The sequence below is a fragment of the Mytilus galloprovincialis genome, chromosome 4 (assembly GCF_965363235.1).
Source record: "Mytilus galloprovincialis chromosome 4, xbMytGall1.hap1.1, whole genome shotgun sequence".
In the NCBI taxonomy this organism is placed as follows: Eukaryota; Metazoa; Mollusca; class Bivalvia; order Mytilida; family Mytilidae; genus Mytilus; species Mytilus galloprovincialis.
This window is the reverse complement of record NC_134841.1, coordinates 3866812-3888299: the sequence shown is the minus strand read 5'-3', so window position 1 is coordinate 3888299 and position 21488 is coordinate 3866812. Positions and strand designations below refer to the sequence as shown.

Below are 21488 nucleotides of genomic sequence, written 5' to 3'. Positions count from 1 at the left end.
TGCCACAGAGGCAGCTATTACTGTTAAATATAATAAATGTTATACTTGTATTACAGTGTCAGACATATGATGCTTTACTCCTTGCCAGAGAGGCAGCTATTACTGTTAAATATAATAAATGTTATACTTGTATTACAGTGTCAGACATATGATGCTTTACTCCTTGCCACAGAGGCAGCTATTACTGTTTGGGGTGTTATTCAAGAAGTTCCAGAAGGAAAGAATGTGAGTTTGCATCATAATGGAAATGTAATAAAGGTTCAATTTCAATAGATAAATGACAAAATTTGTTTTAAGTGTTTTGTCTTGATGTGATATAGCCTTTTCGTCTAACTGCAATGTAAAACAAATACTTATCAAGTTGTGCAAAGTATATATTCATTATCACATGCGTTTGAGTTAATATATTAAGTTAGAATAAGCAAACTTATTTTTAGATTGCCTTTGCTATAATGAAATGTGTTTCTATTCATCAAATCATTTTTGAATGGTGATAATACATATTTGTCCAAAATATTTTGGTGTTCATTCTGAAATAAGACACTATTTATTTTAGGCTCCAGATGGACATGAATTGACAGCAGACTATTGGGAATTAGTTGGACCTTCTCCACCAGGTGGCGCTGATAACATACTCAATGAGGTAGCCATCTTTCTCTGTTCTCATTAAAGTAAAACCACAATAATCAGTAGTATAAGTATGTAAGAAGGATTGTATCAGTAAAAGTATGGCTGAAAATCTTAAATTGAAATAGTTAAAGTGCATTAAGTGAATAAGACTCAAGAAATGATACAAAATTTGATATATTTGTGCTACTGGATGTAATTTATTTCCATGGGAAAAAAAATTTCAGTAAAGGGTTCAAAGTTGACTTAATAAGGTTTTGAATACAGCAGAGATGCAACTAATCGTCAGACCTAAGGTACAGAATTTATGCAGGTCCGGCAAACTTCTTGTTGTGCAGGACCTGATGACCGGCAATATTTTAGTCTGCTTGGATCAGCAAAAACTTGATTCCCCGTCAGTCCCTGCAGAGTATTTTGTTCATAAAATTGTGATTTTACAACCATGTTGCATGATTAGATAGAACAACATTCAAGGCTTCGATTACATAATAGAAATCAGGAGTTCTAACTGTTTTAATGATAAATATTATAGCCTGACACAACTTCCAAATATCCTTCCTTAAAAAATCAAAAGTAAACCCTTGGCAGTATAAATTTCAGTTTTGAAATCGTGTATGTTTGACATTGTTAATTTATTGAAATTTTTATATCAAACACAGTTGATTAATTGTAACAGATAATACACACCATTGGTTTGAAAAATGATGTAACTTTGACCTCTGTAGCAGAGTTAAAAAATATATGGAGCACTGAATATTCACATTTCAGATCGTCTGTTGTTTTGATGTCAATTAAAGATTGTTTTATTTTTTAAACTTTTCTTTCAAATTTATTATTAGTTTTAATCAAGAAAAAAGTAAAAACATTGCTTGACTGTACCTTAAGTTGAATATCTATATCCAAATTAAATTAATTAAGGCTGTAATCCATGATCACAAATTGAATGCTTTGTTTTCAATTGTTGAAAGCCATATGCTTTTTGGCGGGAAAATTCAGGAAACCCCTTAACAGGAAACAGTTACATTTCATTGTTATTTATAGACAGTAAGAATTTCATTTTGATGAACTGCTAAGAATTATTCATGAAAAATTAACAATTTCTTAGGGTGAAACTGATAAAACATTAATACTCTACATCTAGGGATGTGTAAAATTGAAAAACAGATTATTTTGAGTAAAAATATAGGTCTGGCAGAAATGTGATGTGTCTGGCAAAACTTTGTACCCTGTAGGCCCCACTGTCTGAGAGAAAAAAAATGTTTGCATCTCTGATACAGTTTGATGAACTAGTATCTTTAATTATAGGAAGCCCATGTAGATGTACAGTTAGACAACAGGCATATGATGATTAGGGGAGAAAACGTAAGTATTTCATATTCTCTGCGCCATATAAATGTATATTACAGTTTTGATTTTCAAGTTAGTGTTCATTTAAAGATATTAAATTGTCATCAATTGAAATGAATGTGTATAGATACTAATATGAAACATGAAATTGCAAACGAGACCCTACTAACAGAGTTCTTTCTGCCATATAATTTTAGTTAATAAGACAAGCACATGTTTTTCTTTGCAATTGATGTATTTTATAAGCAGCTATATAAAGATATAACCATAGTTTGTCTCATAAGGAAAATAGATCATGTTTATAATAATGAAATAGGTCATGTATATTAAAATCATTCTAACAAAGGCCATTTTAATTATGTTTACAGACATCAAGAGTGCTAAGAATGAGATCTGTGATAATGCATTGTTTTAGAGAATTTTATTTTGAGAAAGGATTTGTTGAGGTAAGTCATGGTACCCTGATAACATTTTGGTACATGCATTTTCGTATGAAGAAAATGATGGATTAAACCTGGTTTTAAAGCTAGCTAAACCTCTCACTTGTATGAAAGTCACATCAAATTCCATTTTGTTGACAACGATGTGTGAACAAAACAAATAGAAGTAATACTGTGTATTCATTTATTTTCGTGGATTCAGTAAACTTTGCAATTTCGTGGATATTTAATTTCATGGTTCAAAGTCTGCATAAAAGCCTTATAGAACATTTGTATTTCGTTGTTCATTTTAATCAATAAATCGACAAATGTTGATATCCCACGATCGTTGTTCATTTTAACCTCTAAATCAACAAATGTTGATATCCCATGATTGTTGTTCATTTTAACCTCTAAATCAACAAATGTTGATATCCCACGATCGTTAATCATTTTAACCACTAAATCAACAAATGTTGATATCCCACGATTGTTGTTCATTTTAACCACTAAATCAACAAATGTTGATATCCCACGATCGTTGTTCATTTTAACCACTAAATCGACAAATGTTGATATCCCACGAATAATAATGAATCCACAGTAGGTAAAAATGTCAAAAAATATTGTGTACAGCAGCAAACACTGCATTATAATCTATAATGTTGAAGCACAAAATGGCATATAGACCAAGCATACTAACAACATTTATGTAAAAAAATTTGTAAGAAAACAAGAAATAATGCTGTGAAAACTATTTCATCTAAAACAAAACACAAACTTGATATAAAGTAACTCACCATTATGCACTTTGAAAAAATATCAGCTAAATACCTACAGATACATGTATAAAAAAAATAGTCCCACAGTGTCATAAAATGCTATGAAATCTCATTTCCAAACAAGTACAAAATCAAATTTATATATATCACTTTTGCAATATGTGCTAGTAGTCACATAAAAGGGGATATGTATTCTTGATGAGTTCACACACAGTTGTAGCTATATAAAGAGTTCACTATTATATATTTTTAGGTAACACCTCCATCCCTTGTACAGACACAAGTAGAAGGAGGATCCACATTGTTTAAACTGGATTATTTTGGTGAAGAGGTAATTTAGATAACGGAGAAATCATTTTTGTTTACATCACTGAATTCTGGCCATGCGATGATAAGAATATATATTGAGCATGGTTATCATACTTCAGACTCAGATATCAACAAAATATCAGATTTAGTTTTTTGAGGCACAAATTTTGTACTCCAAGTAATGAGGAACATTTTATGACGGAGAGCATATGTCATGATAATTTGAGAACTGTGTATGATAGATATAAGACGATGCGGTATGAGTACCAATTTGTAAATAAAACCTTTATAGTTCAAAGTAAGGATGAACATGATAGCATGGGTAGATCTGATTAAGCTTGTTGGAATTGTCTGTTAGTTCCTATATGTAGCTTCTAAAGATGTTACCAGATTAATACCTATATAACTGAGGAGTTCAAATTTTAGTTCTAATAAATTTTGTCCATTTGTGAAACTTTTTTTTATCTGAAAAGGTATCATATAGTAATTGAAGGATAGCTATAGACAGTGTTTTTACTTTTAGGCGTATCTGACACAGTCATCACAGTTATATTTAGAAACAGCTATACCAGCACTGGGTGATTGTTTCTGTATCATGTGTGTTTTTACTTTTAGGCGTATCTGACACAGTCATCACAGTTATATTTAGAAACAGCTATACCAGCACTGGGTGATTGTTTCTGTATCATGTGTGTTTTTACTTTTAGGCGTATCTGACACAGTCATCACAGTTATATTTAGAAACAGCTATACCAGCACTGGGTGATTGTTTCTGTATCATGTGTGTTTTTACTTTTAGGCGTATCTGACACAGTCATCACAGTTATATTTAGAAACAGCTATACCAGCACTGGGTGATTGTTTCTGTATCATGTGTGTTTTTACTTTTAGGCGTATCTGACACAGTCATCACAGTTATATTTAGAAACAGCTATACCAACACTGGGTGATTGTTTCTGTTTTATGTGTGTTTTTACTTTTAGGCGTATCTGACACAGTCATCACAGTTATATTTAGAAACAGCTATACCAGCACTGGGTGATTGTTTCTGTTTCATGTGTGTTTTTACTTTTAGGCGTATCTGACACAGTCATCACAGTTATATTTAGAAACAGCTATACCAGCACTGGGTGATTGTTTCTGTATCATGTGTGTTTTTACTTTTAGGTGTATCTGACACAGTCATCACAGTTATATTTAGAAACAGCTATACCAGCACTGGGTGATTGTTTCTGTATCATGTGTGTTTATACTTTTAGGCGTATATGACACAGTCATCACAGTTATATTTAGAAACAGCTATACCAGCACTGGGTGATTGTTTCTGTATCATGTGTGTTTTTACTTTTAGGCGTATCTGACACAGTCATCACAGTTATATTTAGAAACAGCTATACCAGCATTGGGTGATTGTTTCTGTATCATTTGTGTTTTTACTTTTAGGCGTATCTGACACAGTCATCACAGTTATATTTAGAAACAGCTATACCAGCATTGGGTGATTGTTTCTGTTTCATGTGTGTTTTTACTTTTAGGCGTATCTGACACAGTCATCACAGTTATATTTAGAAACAGCTATACCAGCATTGGGTGATTGTTTCTGTTTCATGTGTGTTTTTACTTTTAGGCGTATCTGACACAGTCATCACAGTTATATTTAGAAACAGCTATACCAGCACTGGGTGATTGTTTCTGTATCATGTGTGTTTTTACTTTTAGGCGTATCTGACACAGTCATCACAGTTATATTTAGAAACAGCTATACCAGCACTGGGTGATTGTTTCTGTATCATGTGTGTTTTTACTTTTAGGCGTATCTGACACAGTCATCACAGTTATATTTAGAAACAGCTATACCAGCACTGGGTGATTGTTTCTGTATCATGTGTGTTTTTACTTTTAGGCGTATCTGACACAGTCATCACAGTTATATTTAGAAACAGCTATACCAGCACTGGGTGATTGTTTCTGTATCATGTGTGTTTTTACTTTTAGGCGTATCTGACACAGTCATCACAGTTATATTTAGAAACAGCTATACCAGCACTGGGTGATTGTTTCTGTATCATGTGTGTTTTTACTTTTAGGCGTATCTGACACAGTCATCACAGTTATATTTAGAAACAGCTATACCAGCACTGGGTGATTGTTTCTGTATCATGTGTGTTTTTACTTTTAGGCGTATCTGACACAGTCATCACAGTTATATTTAGAAACAGCTATACCAACACTGGGTGATTGTTTCTGTTTTATGTGTGTTTTTACTTTTAGGCGTATCTGACACAGTCATCACAGTTATATTTAGAAACAGCTATACCAGCACTGGGTGATTGTTTCTGTTTCATGTGTGTTTTTACTTTTAGGCGTATCTGACACAGTCATCACAGTTATATTTAGAAACAGCTATACCAGCACTGGGTGATTGTTTCTGTATCATGTGTGTTTTTACTTTTAGGTGTATCTGACACAGTCATCACAGTTATATTTAGAAACAGCTATACCAGCACTGGGTGATTGTTTCTGTATCATGTGTGTTTTTACTTTTAGGCGTATCTGACACAGTCATCACAGTTATATTTAGAAACAGCTATACCAGCACTGGGTGATTGTTTCTGTATCATGTGTGTTTTTACTTTTAGGCGTATCTGACACAGTCATCACAGTTATATTTAGAAACAGCTATACCAGCACTGGGTGATTGTTTCTGTATCATGTGTGTTTTTACTTTTAGGCGTATCTGACACAGTCATCACAGTTATATTTAGAAACAGCTATACCAGCACTGGGTGATTGTTTCTGTATCATGTGTGTTTTTACTTTTAGGCGTATCTGACACAGTCATCACAGTTATATTTAGAAACAGCTATACCAGCACTGGGTGATTGTTTCTGTATCATGTGTGTTTTTACTTTTAGGCGTATCTGACACAGTCATCACAGTTATATTTAGAAACAGCTATACCAGCACTGGGTGATTGTTTCTGTATCATGTGTGTTTATACTTTTAGGCGTATATGACACAGTCATCACAGTTATATTTAGAAACAGCTATACCAGCACTGGGTGATTGTTTCTGTATCATGTGTGTTTTTACTTTTAGGCGTATCTGACACAGTCATCACAGTTATATTTAGAAACAGCTATACCAGCATTGGGTGATTGTTTCTGTATCATTTGTGTTTTTACTTTTAGGCGTATCTGACACAGTCATCACAGTTATATTTAGAAACAGCTATACCAGCATTGGGTGATTGTTTCTGTTTCATGTGTGTTTTTACTTTTAGGCGTATCTGACACAGTCATCACAGTTATATTTAGAAACAGCTATACCAGCATTGGGTGATTGTTTCTGTTTCATGTGTGTTTTTACTTTTAGGCATATCTGACACAGTCATCACAGTTATATTTAGAAACAGCTATACCAGCACTGGGTGATTGTTTCTGTATCATGTGTGTTTTTACTTTTAGGCGTATCTGACACAGTCATCACAGTTATATTTAGAAACAGCTATACCAGCACTGGGTGATTGTTTCTGTATCATGTGTGTTTTTACTTTTAGGCGTATCTGACACAGTCATCACAGTTATATTTAGAAACAGCTATACCAGCACTGGGTGATTGTTTCTGTTTCATGTGTGTTTTTACTTTTAGGCGTATCTGACACAGTCATCACAGTTATATTTAGAAACAGCTATACCAGCACTGGGTGATTGTTTCTGTATCATGTGTGTTTTTACTTTTAGGCGTATCTGACACAGTCATCACAGTTATATTTAGAAACAGCTATACCAGCACTGGGTGATTGTTTCTGTATCATGTGTGTTTTTACTTTTAGGCGTATCTGACACAGTCATCACAGTTATATTTAGAAACAGCTATACCAGCACTGGGTGATTGTTTCTGTATCATGTGTGTTTTTACTTTTAGGCATATCTGACACAGTCATCACAGTTATATTTAGAAACAGCTATACCAGCACTGGGTGATTGTTTCTGTATCATGTGTGTTTTTACTTTTAGGCGTATCTGACACAGTCATCACAGTTATATTTAGAAACAGCTATACCAGCACTGGGTGATTGTTTCTGTATCATGTGTGTTTTTACTTTTAGGCGTATCTGACACAGTCATCACAGTTATATTTAGAAACAGCTATACCAGCACTGGGTGATTGTTTCTGTATCATGTGTGTTTTTACTTTTAGGCGTATCTGACACAGTCATCACAGTTATATTTAGAAACAGCTATACCAGCACTGGGTGATTGTTTCTGTATCATGTGTGTTTTTACTTTTAGGCGTATCTGACACAGTCATCACAGTTATATTTAGAAACAGCTATACCAGCACTGGGTGATTGTTTCTGTATCATGTGTGTTTTTACTTTTAGGCGTATCTGACACAGTCATCACAGTTATATTTAGAAACAGCTATACCAGCACTGGGTGATTGTTTCTGTATCATGTGTGTTTTTACTTTTAGGCGTATCTGACACAGTCATCACAGTTATATTTAGAAACAGCTATACCAGCACTGGGTGATTGTTTCTGTATCATGTGTGTTTTTACTTTTAGGCGTATCTGACACAGTCATCACAGTTATATTTAGAAACAGCTATACCAGCATTGGGTGATTGTTTCTGTATCATTTGTGTTTTTACTTTTAGGCGTATCTGACACAGTCATCACAGTTATATTTAGAAACAGCTATACCAGCACTGGGTGATTGTTTCTGTATTATGTCATCATTTAGAGCGGAACATTCTAGAACCAGAAGACATTTATCAGAGTAAGTGATTAAATTCTTTGTTAATTGATGTATGGAAAGGCTCATTTTTATACAACTGCAAAAATTGAAAATTTTTTGGTCGTATATTGGTATGACGTTGGAGTCATCGTCGTCCGAAGACATTTGGTTTTCGCACTATAACTTAAGTGAAAGTAAATAGAAATCTATGAAATTTAAACAGAAGATTTATGACCATTAAAGGAAGGTTGGGATTGATTTTGGGAGTTTTGGTCCCAACAGTTTAGGAATTGGGGGCCAAAAAAAGGTCTCAAATAAGCATTTTTCTTGGATTTTGCACAGTAACTTTAGTATAAGTAAATAAAAATCTATGAAAAATTGAATATATGGGGTTCTTCAAATATGCTGAATTTAACCATGTATTTAGATTTTTAATATTTGGGCCCCGGTCATCAAATTGGTCCACATTGAGGTCTAAAGGGTCTAAAATTGAACATTATTTGATTTCATCCAGAATTGAATTCTTGGGGTTCTATGATATGCTGAATCTAACCATGTATTTAGATTTTGGGTATTGGACCATAATAGGTAAATGTCCAATTTAAAATATTTAAGTTTTTTAAGTTTAAGTTCTTAGACCACATTTATTCTGTGTCAGAAACCCATGTTTTGTCAACTATTTAATCACAATCTAAATTCAGAGCTGTATCAAGCTTAAATGTTGTGTCCATTCTTGCCCAACTGTTCAGGGTTCGACCTCTGTGGTTGTATAAAGCTGTGCCCTGCGGAGCATCTGGTTGTCCGTGAGAATTGACCGAAATAAATCTTTTATATCAGATCTTGCAGGCACCCAAGGAGACCAGATTTTAGGCTAGGTGATTATATTATGTCCTCCTCATTGCCCAGCTGGCAACTATCAAAAATTTTGCAGTTATTCCCATTTCCATCCTTTCCTTTCATCTTCAATAAAAAAAAATAAAACTCAAAATCTCATAGATAATAATCAAAATATCTAGTGTGTTGTCTTATTTTCAAATAAAAAGTAAGTGAAGAATATCTTGATCAACACTATTAGATTGGCTAGATTGATGTAAAATTTTCAAAGTGCTTAAATGTTCAAAAAAGATATGATGGTAATATGAGACTCCATGGGTATAACTTATTTTTAAATAACCCTTTAGAATGCTTTCTTGGAAAATAAAGTTTTTCATGTGAAATGTTTTGTTACAGGTACACTCATATAGAAGGTGAATTACCTTTTATAGATTTTGAGGATTTATTACAACATGTAGAAGACTTGATCTGTGGTGTGGTTGACAGAGTTATGGCGTCACCATATGGGAAGATAGTGAGAGAACTTAACCCTGTAAGTCGCATTTCATAAGATAGTGAGAGAACTTAACTCTGTAAGTCGCATTGCATAAGATAGTGAGAGAACTTAACCCTGTAAGTCGCATTTTATAAGATAGTGAGAGAACTTAATCCTGTAAGTCACATTTCATAAGATAGCGAGAGAACTTAACCCTGTAAGTCGCATTTCATAAGATAGCGAGATAACTTAACCCTGTAAGTCACATTATATATTTGTTGATGATGTATAGATATAAGAAGATGTGTTGTGAGTGCCAATGAGACACCTCTCTATCCAAGTCACAATTTGTAAAAAGTAAACCATTATAGCACAAAGTATGGTCTTCAACAAAGAGCCTTGGCTTACACTGAACAGCAAGCGAGTAAAACCATTCAAACAGGAAAACAAATGGTCTAATCTAAATCTAAACAAGAAATACTTATGAGGCACATCAACAAATGACAACTATTGAATATCAGATTCCTGACTTAGGAAAGATGCAATCAAATGCAGTAGGTTTAAACGTTTTAATAGGTACCTACTTTCTTGTATGTTCTGTCATTATAATTGTGTGGTGAAATTGATGTATACACAAAGATATTAGTGAAATGAACAAATTTAAACTTGATGCAAAGAATCTCAAGTGTAGTCAAAGTGATCATATTGTTATAGACATGTACTGTAACGTAGGATAAAATATAATTGTTATAATAGATTTTATATAAATGGACCTAAAACTTAATTATATTTTCCTAGCATGAAATGTAGGGCAAAATGACTCAAACAGAGATTATGAGATGATTCTTAGACAGAATAATAAAGAATTTCTATGGTCATGGGTGTCTGATCATTTTACAAACAAGAACTTAATGTGGTACCAAACACTTTCATTGAAGTTCATTTGGCTTGTTTAATTTTCATAAAATTTTGACAAAACATTTACTTTGTTCCTTCGACAAAAATATAAGTATTTCAAAAAACTTGAACCACACGCTTCATGGGAATATTTTCATTGTGTATATAGCAGTTTACTAATACCAACTTTGATCATTGAAAAGCTTGATATTTGCTTACTAATTTAATGTGATTAAAACATTCAGCTGATTTTTAGTGCTTTCTCCTGTAGTGTTATGAACCACCTTAAACAAATCCAAATGATGAAACACAAATGTATTTACATGCAAAAATAAGTGTGATATCCTAGCTACCTTTGTTGCAGGTCATAGATGTTTTTATGTGAAGTAAATCTATAGTATCGAACAATATATTTTTCAGGACTTTCAACCACCCAAGAGACCATTTCTGAGAATGAAATATGTTGATGCTATAGAATACTTGAGGAACAACAACATCAAGAAGGAGGATGACACATTTTATGAATTTGGAGATGTAAGAATTTAATCTTTAAAACTTTTGTTTTAGTAATGACAGACTTTAGATTCAAGAAAAGATTAGAATTACAGAAAAAATACAGCTTACCATCAGCATGATTTAATTAGGGTCCCGCCAAAGGCGGTCCCCTATAGTGATCAGTCTGTCCGTCCGTCCGTCCGTCCGTCAGTCCGTAACACTTTGTGTCAGCTCCATATCTAGAGAACCATTATGATTTCATACTTTATACTTTACATGTTTATTAACCACCACCAGAGGGCGTGTCATGATGTATGTACAACTTCCTAGGTCAAAGGTCAAGGTCAAAAAACTTTGGTTTCAGTTGACAACCCTGTGTCCTGTGGTGAAGATCGTGTCCGCTCTATATCTTGAGAACCGTTATGATTTCAAAGTTTATACTTGACATGTATATGAACCAACACCAGAGGGTGTGTCATAATTTATGAACGACTGCCTAGGGCAAAGTTCAAGGTCAAAAACTTTGGTTTCAGTTGACAACCCCATGTCCTATGGTAAAGATTGTGTCCGCTCTATATCTTGAGAACCGTTATCATTTCAAAGTTTATATTGAGTTAAGTCTGCCAATTGATATTTTATCGTATGTTTTTCTTTGTTGTGATGTTATGCTATTGTTTCAGAAAAAGGGAGAAGGTTTGGATCCATTAAAACGTTTAATCCCGCTGCAAATGTTTGCACCTGTCCTAAGTCAGGAATCTGATGTACAGTAGTTGTCGTTTGTTTATGTAATATATACGTGTTTCTCGTTTCTCGTTTTGTTTATATAGATTAGACCGTTGGTTTTCCTGTTTGAATGGTTTTACACTAGTAATTTTGGGGCCCTTTATAGCTTGTTGTTCGGTGTGAGCCAAGGCTCTGTGTTGAAGGCCGTACTTTAACCTATAATGGTTTACTTTTTAAATTGTTATTTGTATGGAGAGTTGTCTCATTGGCACTCACACCACATCTTCCTATATCTATGTATATAAACCAACACCAAAGGGTGTGTCATAATTTATGTGCAACTTCCTAGGTCAAAGGTCAAGGTCAAAAAACTTTGGTTTCAGTTGACAACCCCATGTCCTATGGTAAAGATCGTGACCGCTCTATATCTTGAGAACCTTTATCATTTCAAAGTTTATACTTGACATGTTTATAAACCAACACCAAAGGGTGTGTCATAATTTATTTACAACTTCATAGGTCAAAGGTCAAGGTCAAAAACTTTGATTTCAGTTGACAAACCCATGTCCTATGGTAAAGATACAAGTTTTTAATGCACATTATTCACAGCGGGGCCCACAGAGATGGCTCCCATCTCAATGATATCTAGTTGATTTTGAGACACAACAAAACTTAATAGAAATAGTATAAACACTGTAATGATAATTTAAGATTAACCTGTGTTAGTGACCACAGTTGATGACACTTTAATGAGTCTCATTGATGAATACTGTAAATAATGCACTGATCAACACCCAAAGGACAAAGAAAATTTAACAAAAATTTAAATAGCAAGGGAAAATGTGATATGATTGCCAGTAAGAAAACTTTCCACTAACAACTAAATAATGTAATCAGCTTCATATATGCTTTAAATATATAAATATGAGATTTTCATCTTATTTATCTGAAATGGTAGAAAGGTTTTTTTTGGGAGTGTAATTTATAAATATCTTTCAAAATAAAATACAATTTACAAAACTTCCCCTTGTTAACATTTACAGTCAAGATTTCAGTGCCTAAAACAGGTATTAATGCCCATACTCCTTTACGTAAGACTGTTAAATATACCAATATCCAATAAAACTTCCTACAGACCACAGAACTGTACATATAAGTGTATATTTTCCAGGATATTCCAGAAGCACCTGAGAGAAAGATGACAGACAAGATCAATCTACCTATCTTCCTGACACATTTCCCAACAGAAATTAAATCATTTTATATGCAGCGCTGTAAAGATGACCCTAGAGTTACTGAATCTGTAAGTAATTTATTACTATTATTTTAATGGAAAAGGCTATTCAGCCTCTTTTTATACGACCCCAAAAACTTTTGCGGTTGTATATTGGTATCACGTTGTCGTCAGCGTTGTCTGAAGATGGATGGTTTCCGGATAATAACTTCAGAATAAGTCAATAGAAATCAATAAAATTTTAACACAATGTTTATAACCACAAAAGGAAGGTTGGATTGATTTTGGGGATTATTGTCACATCGGTTTAGGAAAAACATACATTTATCTAGTTTCAGGACAATAAGTTGTGTATAAATATTTCAATTACTCTGAAATTCTACCGCAATGTTTATACCATTAAGTAGAAAGTTGGGATTTATTTAAAGGGTTATGGGGCAAACAGTCTAGGAATTGAGGGCCAAAGGGGCCAAAAACGAGCATTTTTGAAGTTTTGGGACAATAACTTATGTTTAACTGTATGGATCTCTCTGACATTGTACCACAAGGTTCCATATAATGAAGGGAAGGCTTGGTGTCAGTTTGGGGTTAATATCCCTGAACATTTAGGAACAGGGGCCAAAAAAGGGCCAAAAAGAAGCATTTTTGTAGTTTACAGACAATAACTTATGTTTAAGTGTATGGATCTCTCTGAAATTATACTACAAAGTTTCTTACTACAAAGGAAAGGCTGGAATTGAGTTTTGGGGTTCTTGCTCCAAGGGGGGTTTCAATAAGTGAGGGGCCCAAATAAGCATTTTTGTAGTTGTCAGTCAATAATAACTTGTGTTTAAGTGTATAAATCTCTCTAAAATTATACCACAAGTTTGCATACTACAAAGGGATGGTTATAGGGGGTAATGGATCAAATCATTAAGCAATTAGGGATAACAAAAAAGGGGGAGAAACAAGGGTTTTTCTGGTTAAAGAACAATTTAGACAATTTAAAAGCAATTTAAGGGAGGTAATCCAATTCCAATTAAAATTTAAAGAATACTGTTATATGTATGTTTGATAACTTGATTTCCTCCCTTACACTGCTTGAAAATTATGTTAACTCTTACTTTAGTAAAAGTGAATAGAAATCTATGAAATTTTAACACAAGGTTTATGACCACAAACGGAAGGTTGGGATTGATTTTGGGAGTTTTGGTCCCAACATTTTAGGAATTACGGGCCAAAAAAGGGCCCAAATAAGCATTTTCTTGGTTTTCGCACTATAACTTTAGTTTAAGTAAATTGAAATCTATGAAATTTTGACACAATGTTTATGACTACAAAAGGAAGGTTGGGATTGATTTTGGGAGTTTTGGTTCCAACAGTTTAGGAATTAGGGGCCAAAAAAGGGCCCAAATAAGCATTATTCTTGGTTTTCGCACCATAACTTTAGTATAAGTAAATAGAAATCAATGAAATTTAAACACAAGGTTTATTATTATTTTTATTATACAGGTAGATGTATTAATGCCTGGAGTAGGGGAGATAACAGGAGGTTCTATGAGGATTTGGCATGAACAAGAACTCCAGGAAGGTTTCAAACGAGAAGGAATAGATCCTAAACCTTATTATTGGTATCTAGACCAGGTAATAACTTTAATAGTACTGATTTTATAATTTTGAGATAATTGCATTGAAGGCAGAACATGACATATTTTTTTTAACAAAGAAATATTTGAAGGAAGCAAAGAGTATGATGGTTGAATTTCTTTATTTTCCCGTTATTTCATAACAGAAAAACTCTCTACATCAAGAATTTCATATAATAAAAGGACACCATTTATCATTTGTAAACAAAGGCCTCATGTGAGCTTATGCCATCAATTGGTGTTCTTTGTTGTCGTAAACTAGGTCAAGAATCTTTTCTGAGTTCTTTGTTGTCGTAAACTATGTCAATAATCTTTTCTGAAACTACTGGCCCATATACCTTCACATTTTTCACACATTTTCAGACCTTTCTCTCACCTAAATGCATTTATATCTATAGATATACCTTTTTCAATTCAATTAAAGTTTTATTTAGAGTCAATATTCAATATACTACATGAACACAAGCTCTAGTGAGCTTTTCAAATCAACTGAATAAAAAAATATATACACACAAAATAAAGTCATGAAAACAACACAATTTTACCTATTATGTCTGTTTGTTTTGTTCACGCATCGGTGACTATGTAATGGAATTTGATGCGACTGTCATACAAGTGAGAGGTTTAGCTAGCTATAAAACCAGGTTCAATCCACCATTTTCTACATTTGAAAATGCCTGTACCAAGTCAGGAATATGACAGTTCTTGTCCATTCGTTTTTGATGCGTTTTGTTATTTGATTTTGCCATGTGATTATGGACTTTCCGAATTGATTTTTCTCTGAGTTCAGTATTTTTGTGATTTTACTTTTTAAACATACATTTGTAGTGCATGGTAAGATACCATAGAAGACATATAAAAGTTAAAAGCATATTAAAATGATTAAGCACTTAAAACATAGCACAAGTTGATAACTTTGCACAAATCTGTTTACAATTGTGTCTGGTTTTATTTCAACAGCTTCTAAAGTACAGGATTTGTTTTATTTCAGAGAAAGTATGGAACCTGTCCTCATGGTGGTTATGGACTAGGATTGGAGAGATTTATTTGTTGGTTGCTCAAAATAGACCATATAAGAGATGTGGTACTATACCCTAGGTTTACAGAGAGATGTAAACCCTGAAGAAACTTTGATAAAATATTAGACTTCAGAATAAACTTATTTATTTGTCAAAATGGTGCAATTTTTTTTAAACCACTTACATACTTTTTAAATATTGATCTGTTTTATCTTTAGTAATAATTATAGTCTTAAACTTACAAATGCCAATGTCTGGTTTTTACTTCTAATTATTTTCAGTAGCGGAAATAAAATTGGCATTTAGATTGAGTCTCAAAGAATCTGTCAAGATCATGCAAATAAAAATATAAATTTAGATATTGATGTTCTACAATTAGAAAAAGTAATTTAGGACTTGTATGCCATTTTCTTTTCATTATACCCCATGAAATGTATATTGGTTTTGACCCATCCCTCTGTCTGTCCGTCAGTCCTGTTTTTGTCATCATAACAGAATTTCATGAATCTTTGTAGATAATAAGTAGTATTATGAAGATGTGCATGTCAACAGGAAATTATGATTTAAAATTTTTTCTAGGAGATATGCCCTTTGGACTTTAATTTTTTGCCTTAATGTACTTGTGCAAGTTTTTCATAGCAACTCCTTTGAATCTACACAACAGAATTTCATGAAACTTTGTCATAACAAGAGTGCATATTCTGAAATGTCTCTCCTGTTTTTAACTTATCATTGAATTTATGTTAGAAGTCGAACATGAAGGTTTACTATAAGTATCACATAAACTAAACATCATTAATGTTCTATGATAATGAGGTCAATATCGGAAGAAACCGTCCCAATAGACATGTACACCTTACAATCATCCCATACACCCAATATAGTTAAACCTGCTACTTATAGTATCAGATATACTGAGAAAATAAGAAAAAACAAGAACGTGTCCCCAGTACACAGATGCCCCACTCACACTATCATTTTCTATGTTCAGTGGACATTGAAATTGGTGTAAAAGCTCTAATTTGACATTAAAATGAGAAATATCATATCACAGGGAACATGTTTACTAGGTTTCAAGTTGATTGGACTTAACTTCATCAAAAACTTTAAGCAAAACTTTAACTTGAAGCAGGACAGACAGACGGACGACCGATCGACCGAACAGACGAAGAGACACACAGACCAGAAAACATAAGGCCCTTCTATTGTAGGTGTCAACTGCCCACGGGGGGGTAACTTCAATATTTTTTTGGTAGGGGTGTGCCATTTTTGCCTTAAAAAACGTACCCATTTTAATATAACATTCACTGAAATTCAGTACCTATAGTTATATAAATATTTAAGAAAGAATGACCTATACTTATATACAATATTTAAAATATGACCCATGCTTATATAAGCACTAACTCATCATCACTCATAATTCATAAATATACCAGCTACCCTTAAGTTTTTATATATGAATTGACATCGTTTGGTGCACATATATTTTATCGTTATATATACGCATGGATTCTCAATAGCATATTTATATATGATATGTAGATCATACCCCAAATCAATATACAGTTATCAAACGTAAATGCATTTTAATATAGGATGTCATTAAAAAGGAGGGTCATTTTTGTCGAGCCTTCGACTTTAGTCGAAAAAGCAAACTAAGCGATCCTACATTCCGTCGTCGTCGGCGTCGTCGTCGTCGTCGGCGGCGTCCACAAATATTCACTCTGTGGTTAAAGTTTTTGAAATTTTAATAACTTTCTTAAACTATACTGAATTTCTACCAAACTTGGACAGAAGCTTGTTTATGATCATAAGAAAGTATCCAGAAGTAAATTTTGAAAAAATAAAATTCCATTTTTTCCGTATTTTACTTATAAATGGACTTAGTTTTTCTGCGAGGAAACATTACATTCACTCTGTGGTTAAAGTTTTTAAAATTTTAATAACTTTCATAAACTATCCTTGATATGTACCAAACTAGGACAGAAGCTTGTTTATGATCATAAGATAGTATCAAGAAGAAAATGTTGTGAAAATAAATTTCCACTTTTCCATATTCTACTTATAAATGGACTTATTTTTTTTGCCAGAAACAAAACATTCACTCTGTGGTTTAAGTTTTTAAAATTTTTATAATGTTCTTAAACTATCCTGGATTTCTACCAAACTTAGACAACAGCTTACAGGCCCGTAGCCAGGATTTTCCAAAGGGGGGTTCGTTTGACTCACAAACTCGACTTTAACAGTCACAATTCGAACAGAACATCGACTTTAACAGTGCTTATTAGTTTTCAAGGGGGGGGTTCGTCCGAACCCCTCGAACCCCCCCTGGCTACGGGTATGGCTTATTTCTGATCATAAGATATTATTCAGAAGTAAATTTTGTAAAAAAAAATTGACTTTTTCCGTATTTTACTTATAAATGGACTTAGTTTTTCTTCCAGTTAACATTACATACAGTCTGCAGTTAAAGTTTATAAAACATTTATTAGATTCATAAACTATCCTGGATTTTTTTACCAAACTTGGAAGCTTCTTTCAATCAAAAGACAGTATCGTGAGGGAAATTTTTATTGATGTTTTTCCTCATTTTTGTTGAGTTTGCGATTAACAGAAAAAGTAGGCGAGACACCGGGTTCCGTGGAACCCTTACGAATTTTTATATAAAATCTCGCAAAATTATGACCCATATTTTTGGCACATCCCCGTATACCAAATAATAGGAACTTACCCCCCCGTGCAACTGCCAGACCAACTTGTACACCTTACAATTATTCTATACATCAAATAAAGCTGACCACCATAAATTTAGGTCATGGTCAGATGATATTGGCTAGACAGACATTATTGAACACACCTTACAACCATTTCATACACCAAATATAGTTGTCCCATTGCTTACAATACTTGAAACAATTATCAAAACACAAAAACATAATTGACCAATAAGCCATGAAAATGAGGTCAAGGTCAGATGAAACCTACCAGACTAAATTGCTCCACTTACAATCAGTCTATTCACCACATTTAATTGACCTACTGCTTATAGTATATGAGAAATGGACCTAAGGCCAACCTTAAAAATATGTTTGTTTGCAGTTTTCCGACTGTACCTTCAGACTGAAGGGTCGGTAGGTAGGAAAAATATTTTATTTTATCAGCCAAAATACAGTTTAAACAAGCAGTTACACTAAACCAAGTTTCTTGTGAAGAAAAAAAACATTTTAAAACAACAAACACTGGACATGCTGAAAACCAACATCAAATGAACAGGCATTTTCAGATAAAAAACGTTTTAACCAAAACTGAAACTTTAACATAGTGTCATTATCCAAGTTATGACATAAAATATGGTATAATTATTAAATACTGGAACACTTATAAACAAGGAATGTCATTATGACTAGAACTGTTTTAAAGAAATATATTCAGACATGTATGCTTCTTGACTAGAATGTTTTCATGAGTAGAGTATTTTCATCAGAAAAATGTAGATGTTAAAGATTTATAAGACAATGTATGATCATGTATTAAAGAGTATATTTTTAATAAAAAAAAAAATAACCATTGAATCTTCCTCAATTGAAAAAAAGGCAACTTGAAAAAAAAAGTATTAAGACATTCGACTGTTTTCATATTTCTAACAATATTTAATTATGTGATAAGGTTATATTTTTGCCAGGCTTTAATGAAAACCAAAGAAATCTAAAGTTTGGGGTGAAATCCATAGCACCCCATTAAAAGTAAATGGTCTGTACTGAAATGTTTTTAATGCATAAAAAAAATTGGCAGCATAGCTCCTAAGGACATGTTTTAATTGAATTCACACAGGCCACACAGTTTGGGTATATTTAATATTGTAAGAAAGAGAATAATTGCATTGAGTGGGGCAGCCCCCTTATCCTAAAGGAGCATACTCATTGCAATCGAAGATAGATTTAATATAGAGAGAGTATATTTATTTTTCAAGCTAACCATTCATTTTCTCTACATCTTTGTGTAGTTACGGTTGCTTCTTATTGATTTGGCATGATCTATATCCATTAACATTTCAAATGATCCCATTTCTCCGTACAGGCGTGTTTACAGATATCCATGAAGATTTAAGTCACGGAGGAGTGGTTCATCTTTGTCGTCTTCACAACGATTTGTAGAAAATATGCCATACTTCGAGCTGCTGTCGAATTATTTAACCACTGAAATTGGTTCCATAAAGTCAGGCTCCACAGATTCTGTACCCGATTTGTTTGAGACAGAATGGTTATCGTGTCAGTTATGAATATCCGCTGCATCATCGTCAATGATATCATCACACATCATTACATATGCCTGAATCTGTATAAACAGTTTACTACTAAACTTTTTTGTTTGTTATTTGTCTTAAAATTGACACGAGACGACAGCGTAAAGTACTCCTCCGTGACTTCATGGATACCTGTAAACAATTTCCATGTGCTTTATCATTAAATGGTCACATGAACGCTTGACGGGAAGCCAAGAAAAACCGAACTTGAAATGCGTAATTGACCCAGACTTTAAATCATTTCCGGAAAGGACCCAAAGTTCCGGATCGCGTCAATAGAAGTAATAAAAAAAAAATTTCTTCAAATTTAAAGCAATAAAATTTTCACAGTCGGGAGGATTTTCAAGGGTCGGTCGGTAAACTGCAAACAAACAATATTTTAATTTAAGCCTAATCACTTAACTTAAACCTTCATCACTGATCCATCAAATGAGGTTGAGGTCAGATGAAACCAGTCTGAAGTAAACAGTGTTTATATATCAACTCCTTTGCTATGCCTGTGTCTGTTGTGATGTTTTAGATTTAAATGAACTCTCAGATCTTTACTTGGTGTCTTTATGTTGTTGGGATGTACAAGTACTTGGCCACGTCCACTCTTGTGTTTTTGTTAGGTGTATTTCATTTTGTTACAATCTGATGAGTAAAGCCTTTTTCAACATATTTTTATGTCCCATTTATAGACATTATGTTTTCTGGTCTGCATCCGTTCGTACGTTTGTTCGGCTTCAGGGTAAAGTTTTTAGTCTAGGTAGTTTTTGATGAAGTTGAAGTCCAATCAACTTGAAATTTAGTTATCATGTTCCCTATATGGTATGATCTTTCTAATTTTAATGCCAAATTAGAGATTTTATCCGATTTTCATGGTCCACTGAACATAGAAAATGATAGTGCAGATTGGGCATCCGTGTACTGGGGACACATTCTTGTTTAAAGTTTGTTCTTATGTTGCATTGTTACACCACTGTCCGAGGTTAGGTTTAGGATAGGATGTCCACTTACATGTTTAACCCAGACACATTCTGAATGTGCCTGTCCCAAGTCCTGAGCCTGTTATTCAGTGGTTGTCGTTTCATGCTGTGTTACATATCTTTTTGTTCATCATTTTGTACAAACAAGAGTGCACATGCTGAAATGTCTCACCTTCTTTACTAATCATTGATATTATGTTGATAGTCCTAAATATGAAGTTTTATTACAACTGTCACATAAACTTAACATTAACCAAAAAAACTAAACATTACTCAATGAACCATGAGGTCAAGGTCAGATGAACCATGCCAGACAGACATGTACAGCTAACAATTCTTCCATACAACAAATATAGTTGACCTATTGCTTATAGTGTTAGAAAAACAGACAAAATCACAAAAACTTAACACTGAGCAATGAACCATGAAAATGAGGTCAAGGTCAAAAAAATCTGCGCGACTGTCATATAGATCATAAAATATTTACATACACCAAATATAGATGACCTATTGCATATAGTATCAGAAAAAAAGGCCAAAATTCAAAAACGTAACTTTGACCACTGAACCATGAAAATGAGGTCAAGGTCAGATGACACCTGCCAGCTAGACATGTACACCTTACAATCTTTCCTTACACCAAATATAGTAGACCTATTGCATACAGTATAAGAAAAACAGACCA

At 33.4% G+C, this 21488-nt stretch overlaps 1 protein-coding gene across 2 annotated transcripts in view; it reads left to right on the top strand.

Annotated features, from left to right (window-relative positions):
• Positions 1–15886, top strand: part of LOC143071157 (asparagine--tRNA ligase, cytoplasmic-like) — a 28720-nt gene extending 12834 nt beyond the window's left edge. For both annotated transcript variants that reach the window (XM_076245294.1, XM_076245295.1), the window contains 11 exons: positions 139–225; positions 557–643; positions 1933–1989; positions 2343–2420; positions 3429–3506; positions 8148–8269; positions 9458–9593; positions 10854–10967; positions 12823–12954; positions 14377–14508; positions 15502–15886. In XM_076245294.1, the coding sequence (XP_076101409.1) occupies positions 139–225; positions 557–643; positions 1933–1989; positions 2343–2420; positions 3429–3506; positions 8148–8269; positions 9458–9593; positions 10854–10967; positions 12823–12954; positions 14377–14508; positions 15502–15633 (1155 nt within the window). In that variant the 3' untranslated portion in view covers positions 15634–15886. The remainder of the gene's footprint in view (positions 1–138; positions 226–556; positions 644–1932; positions 1990–2342; positions 2421–3428; positions 3507–8147; positions 8270–9457; positions 9594–10853; positions 10968–12822; positions 12955–14376; positions 14509–15501) is intronic.
• The last annotated feature ends 5602 nt before the right edge of the window (positions 15887–21488 follow it).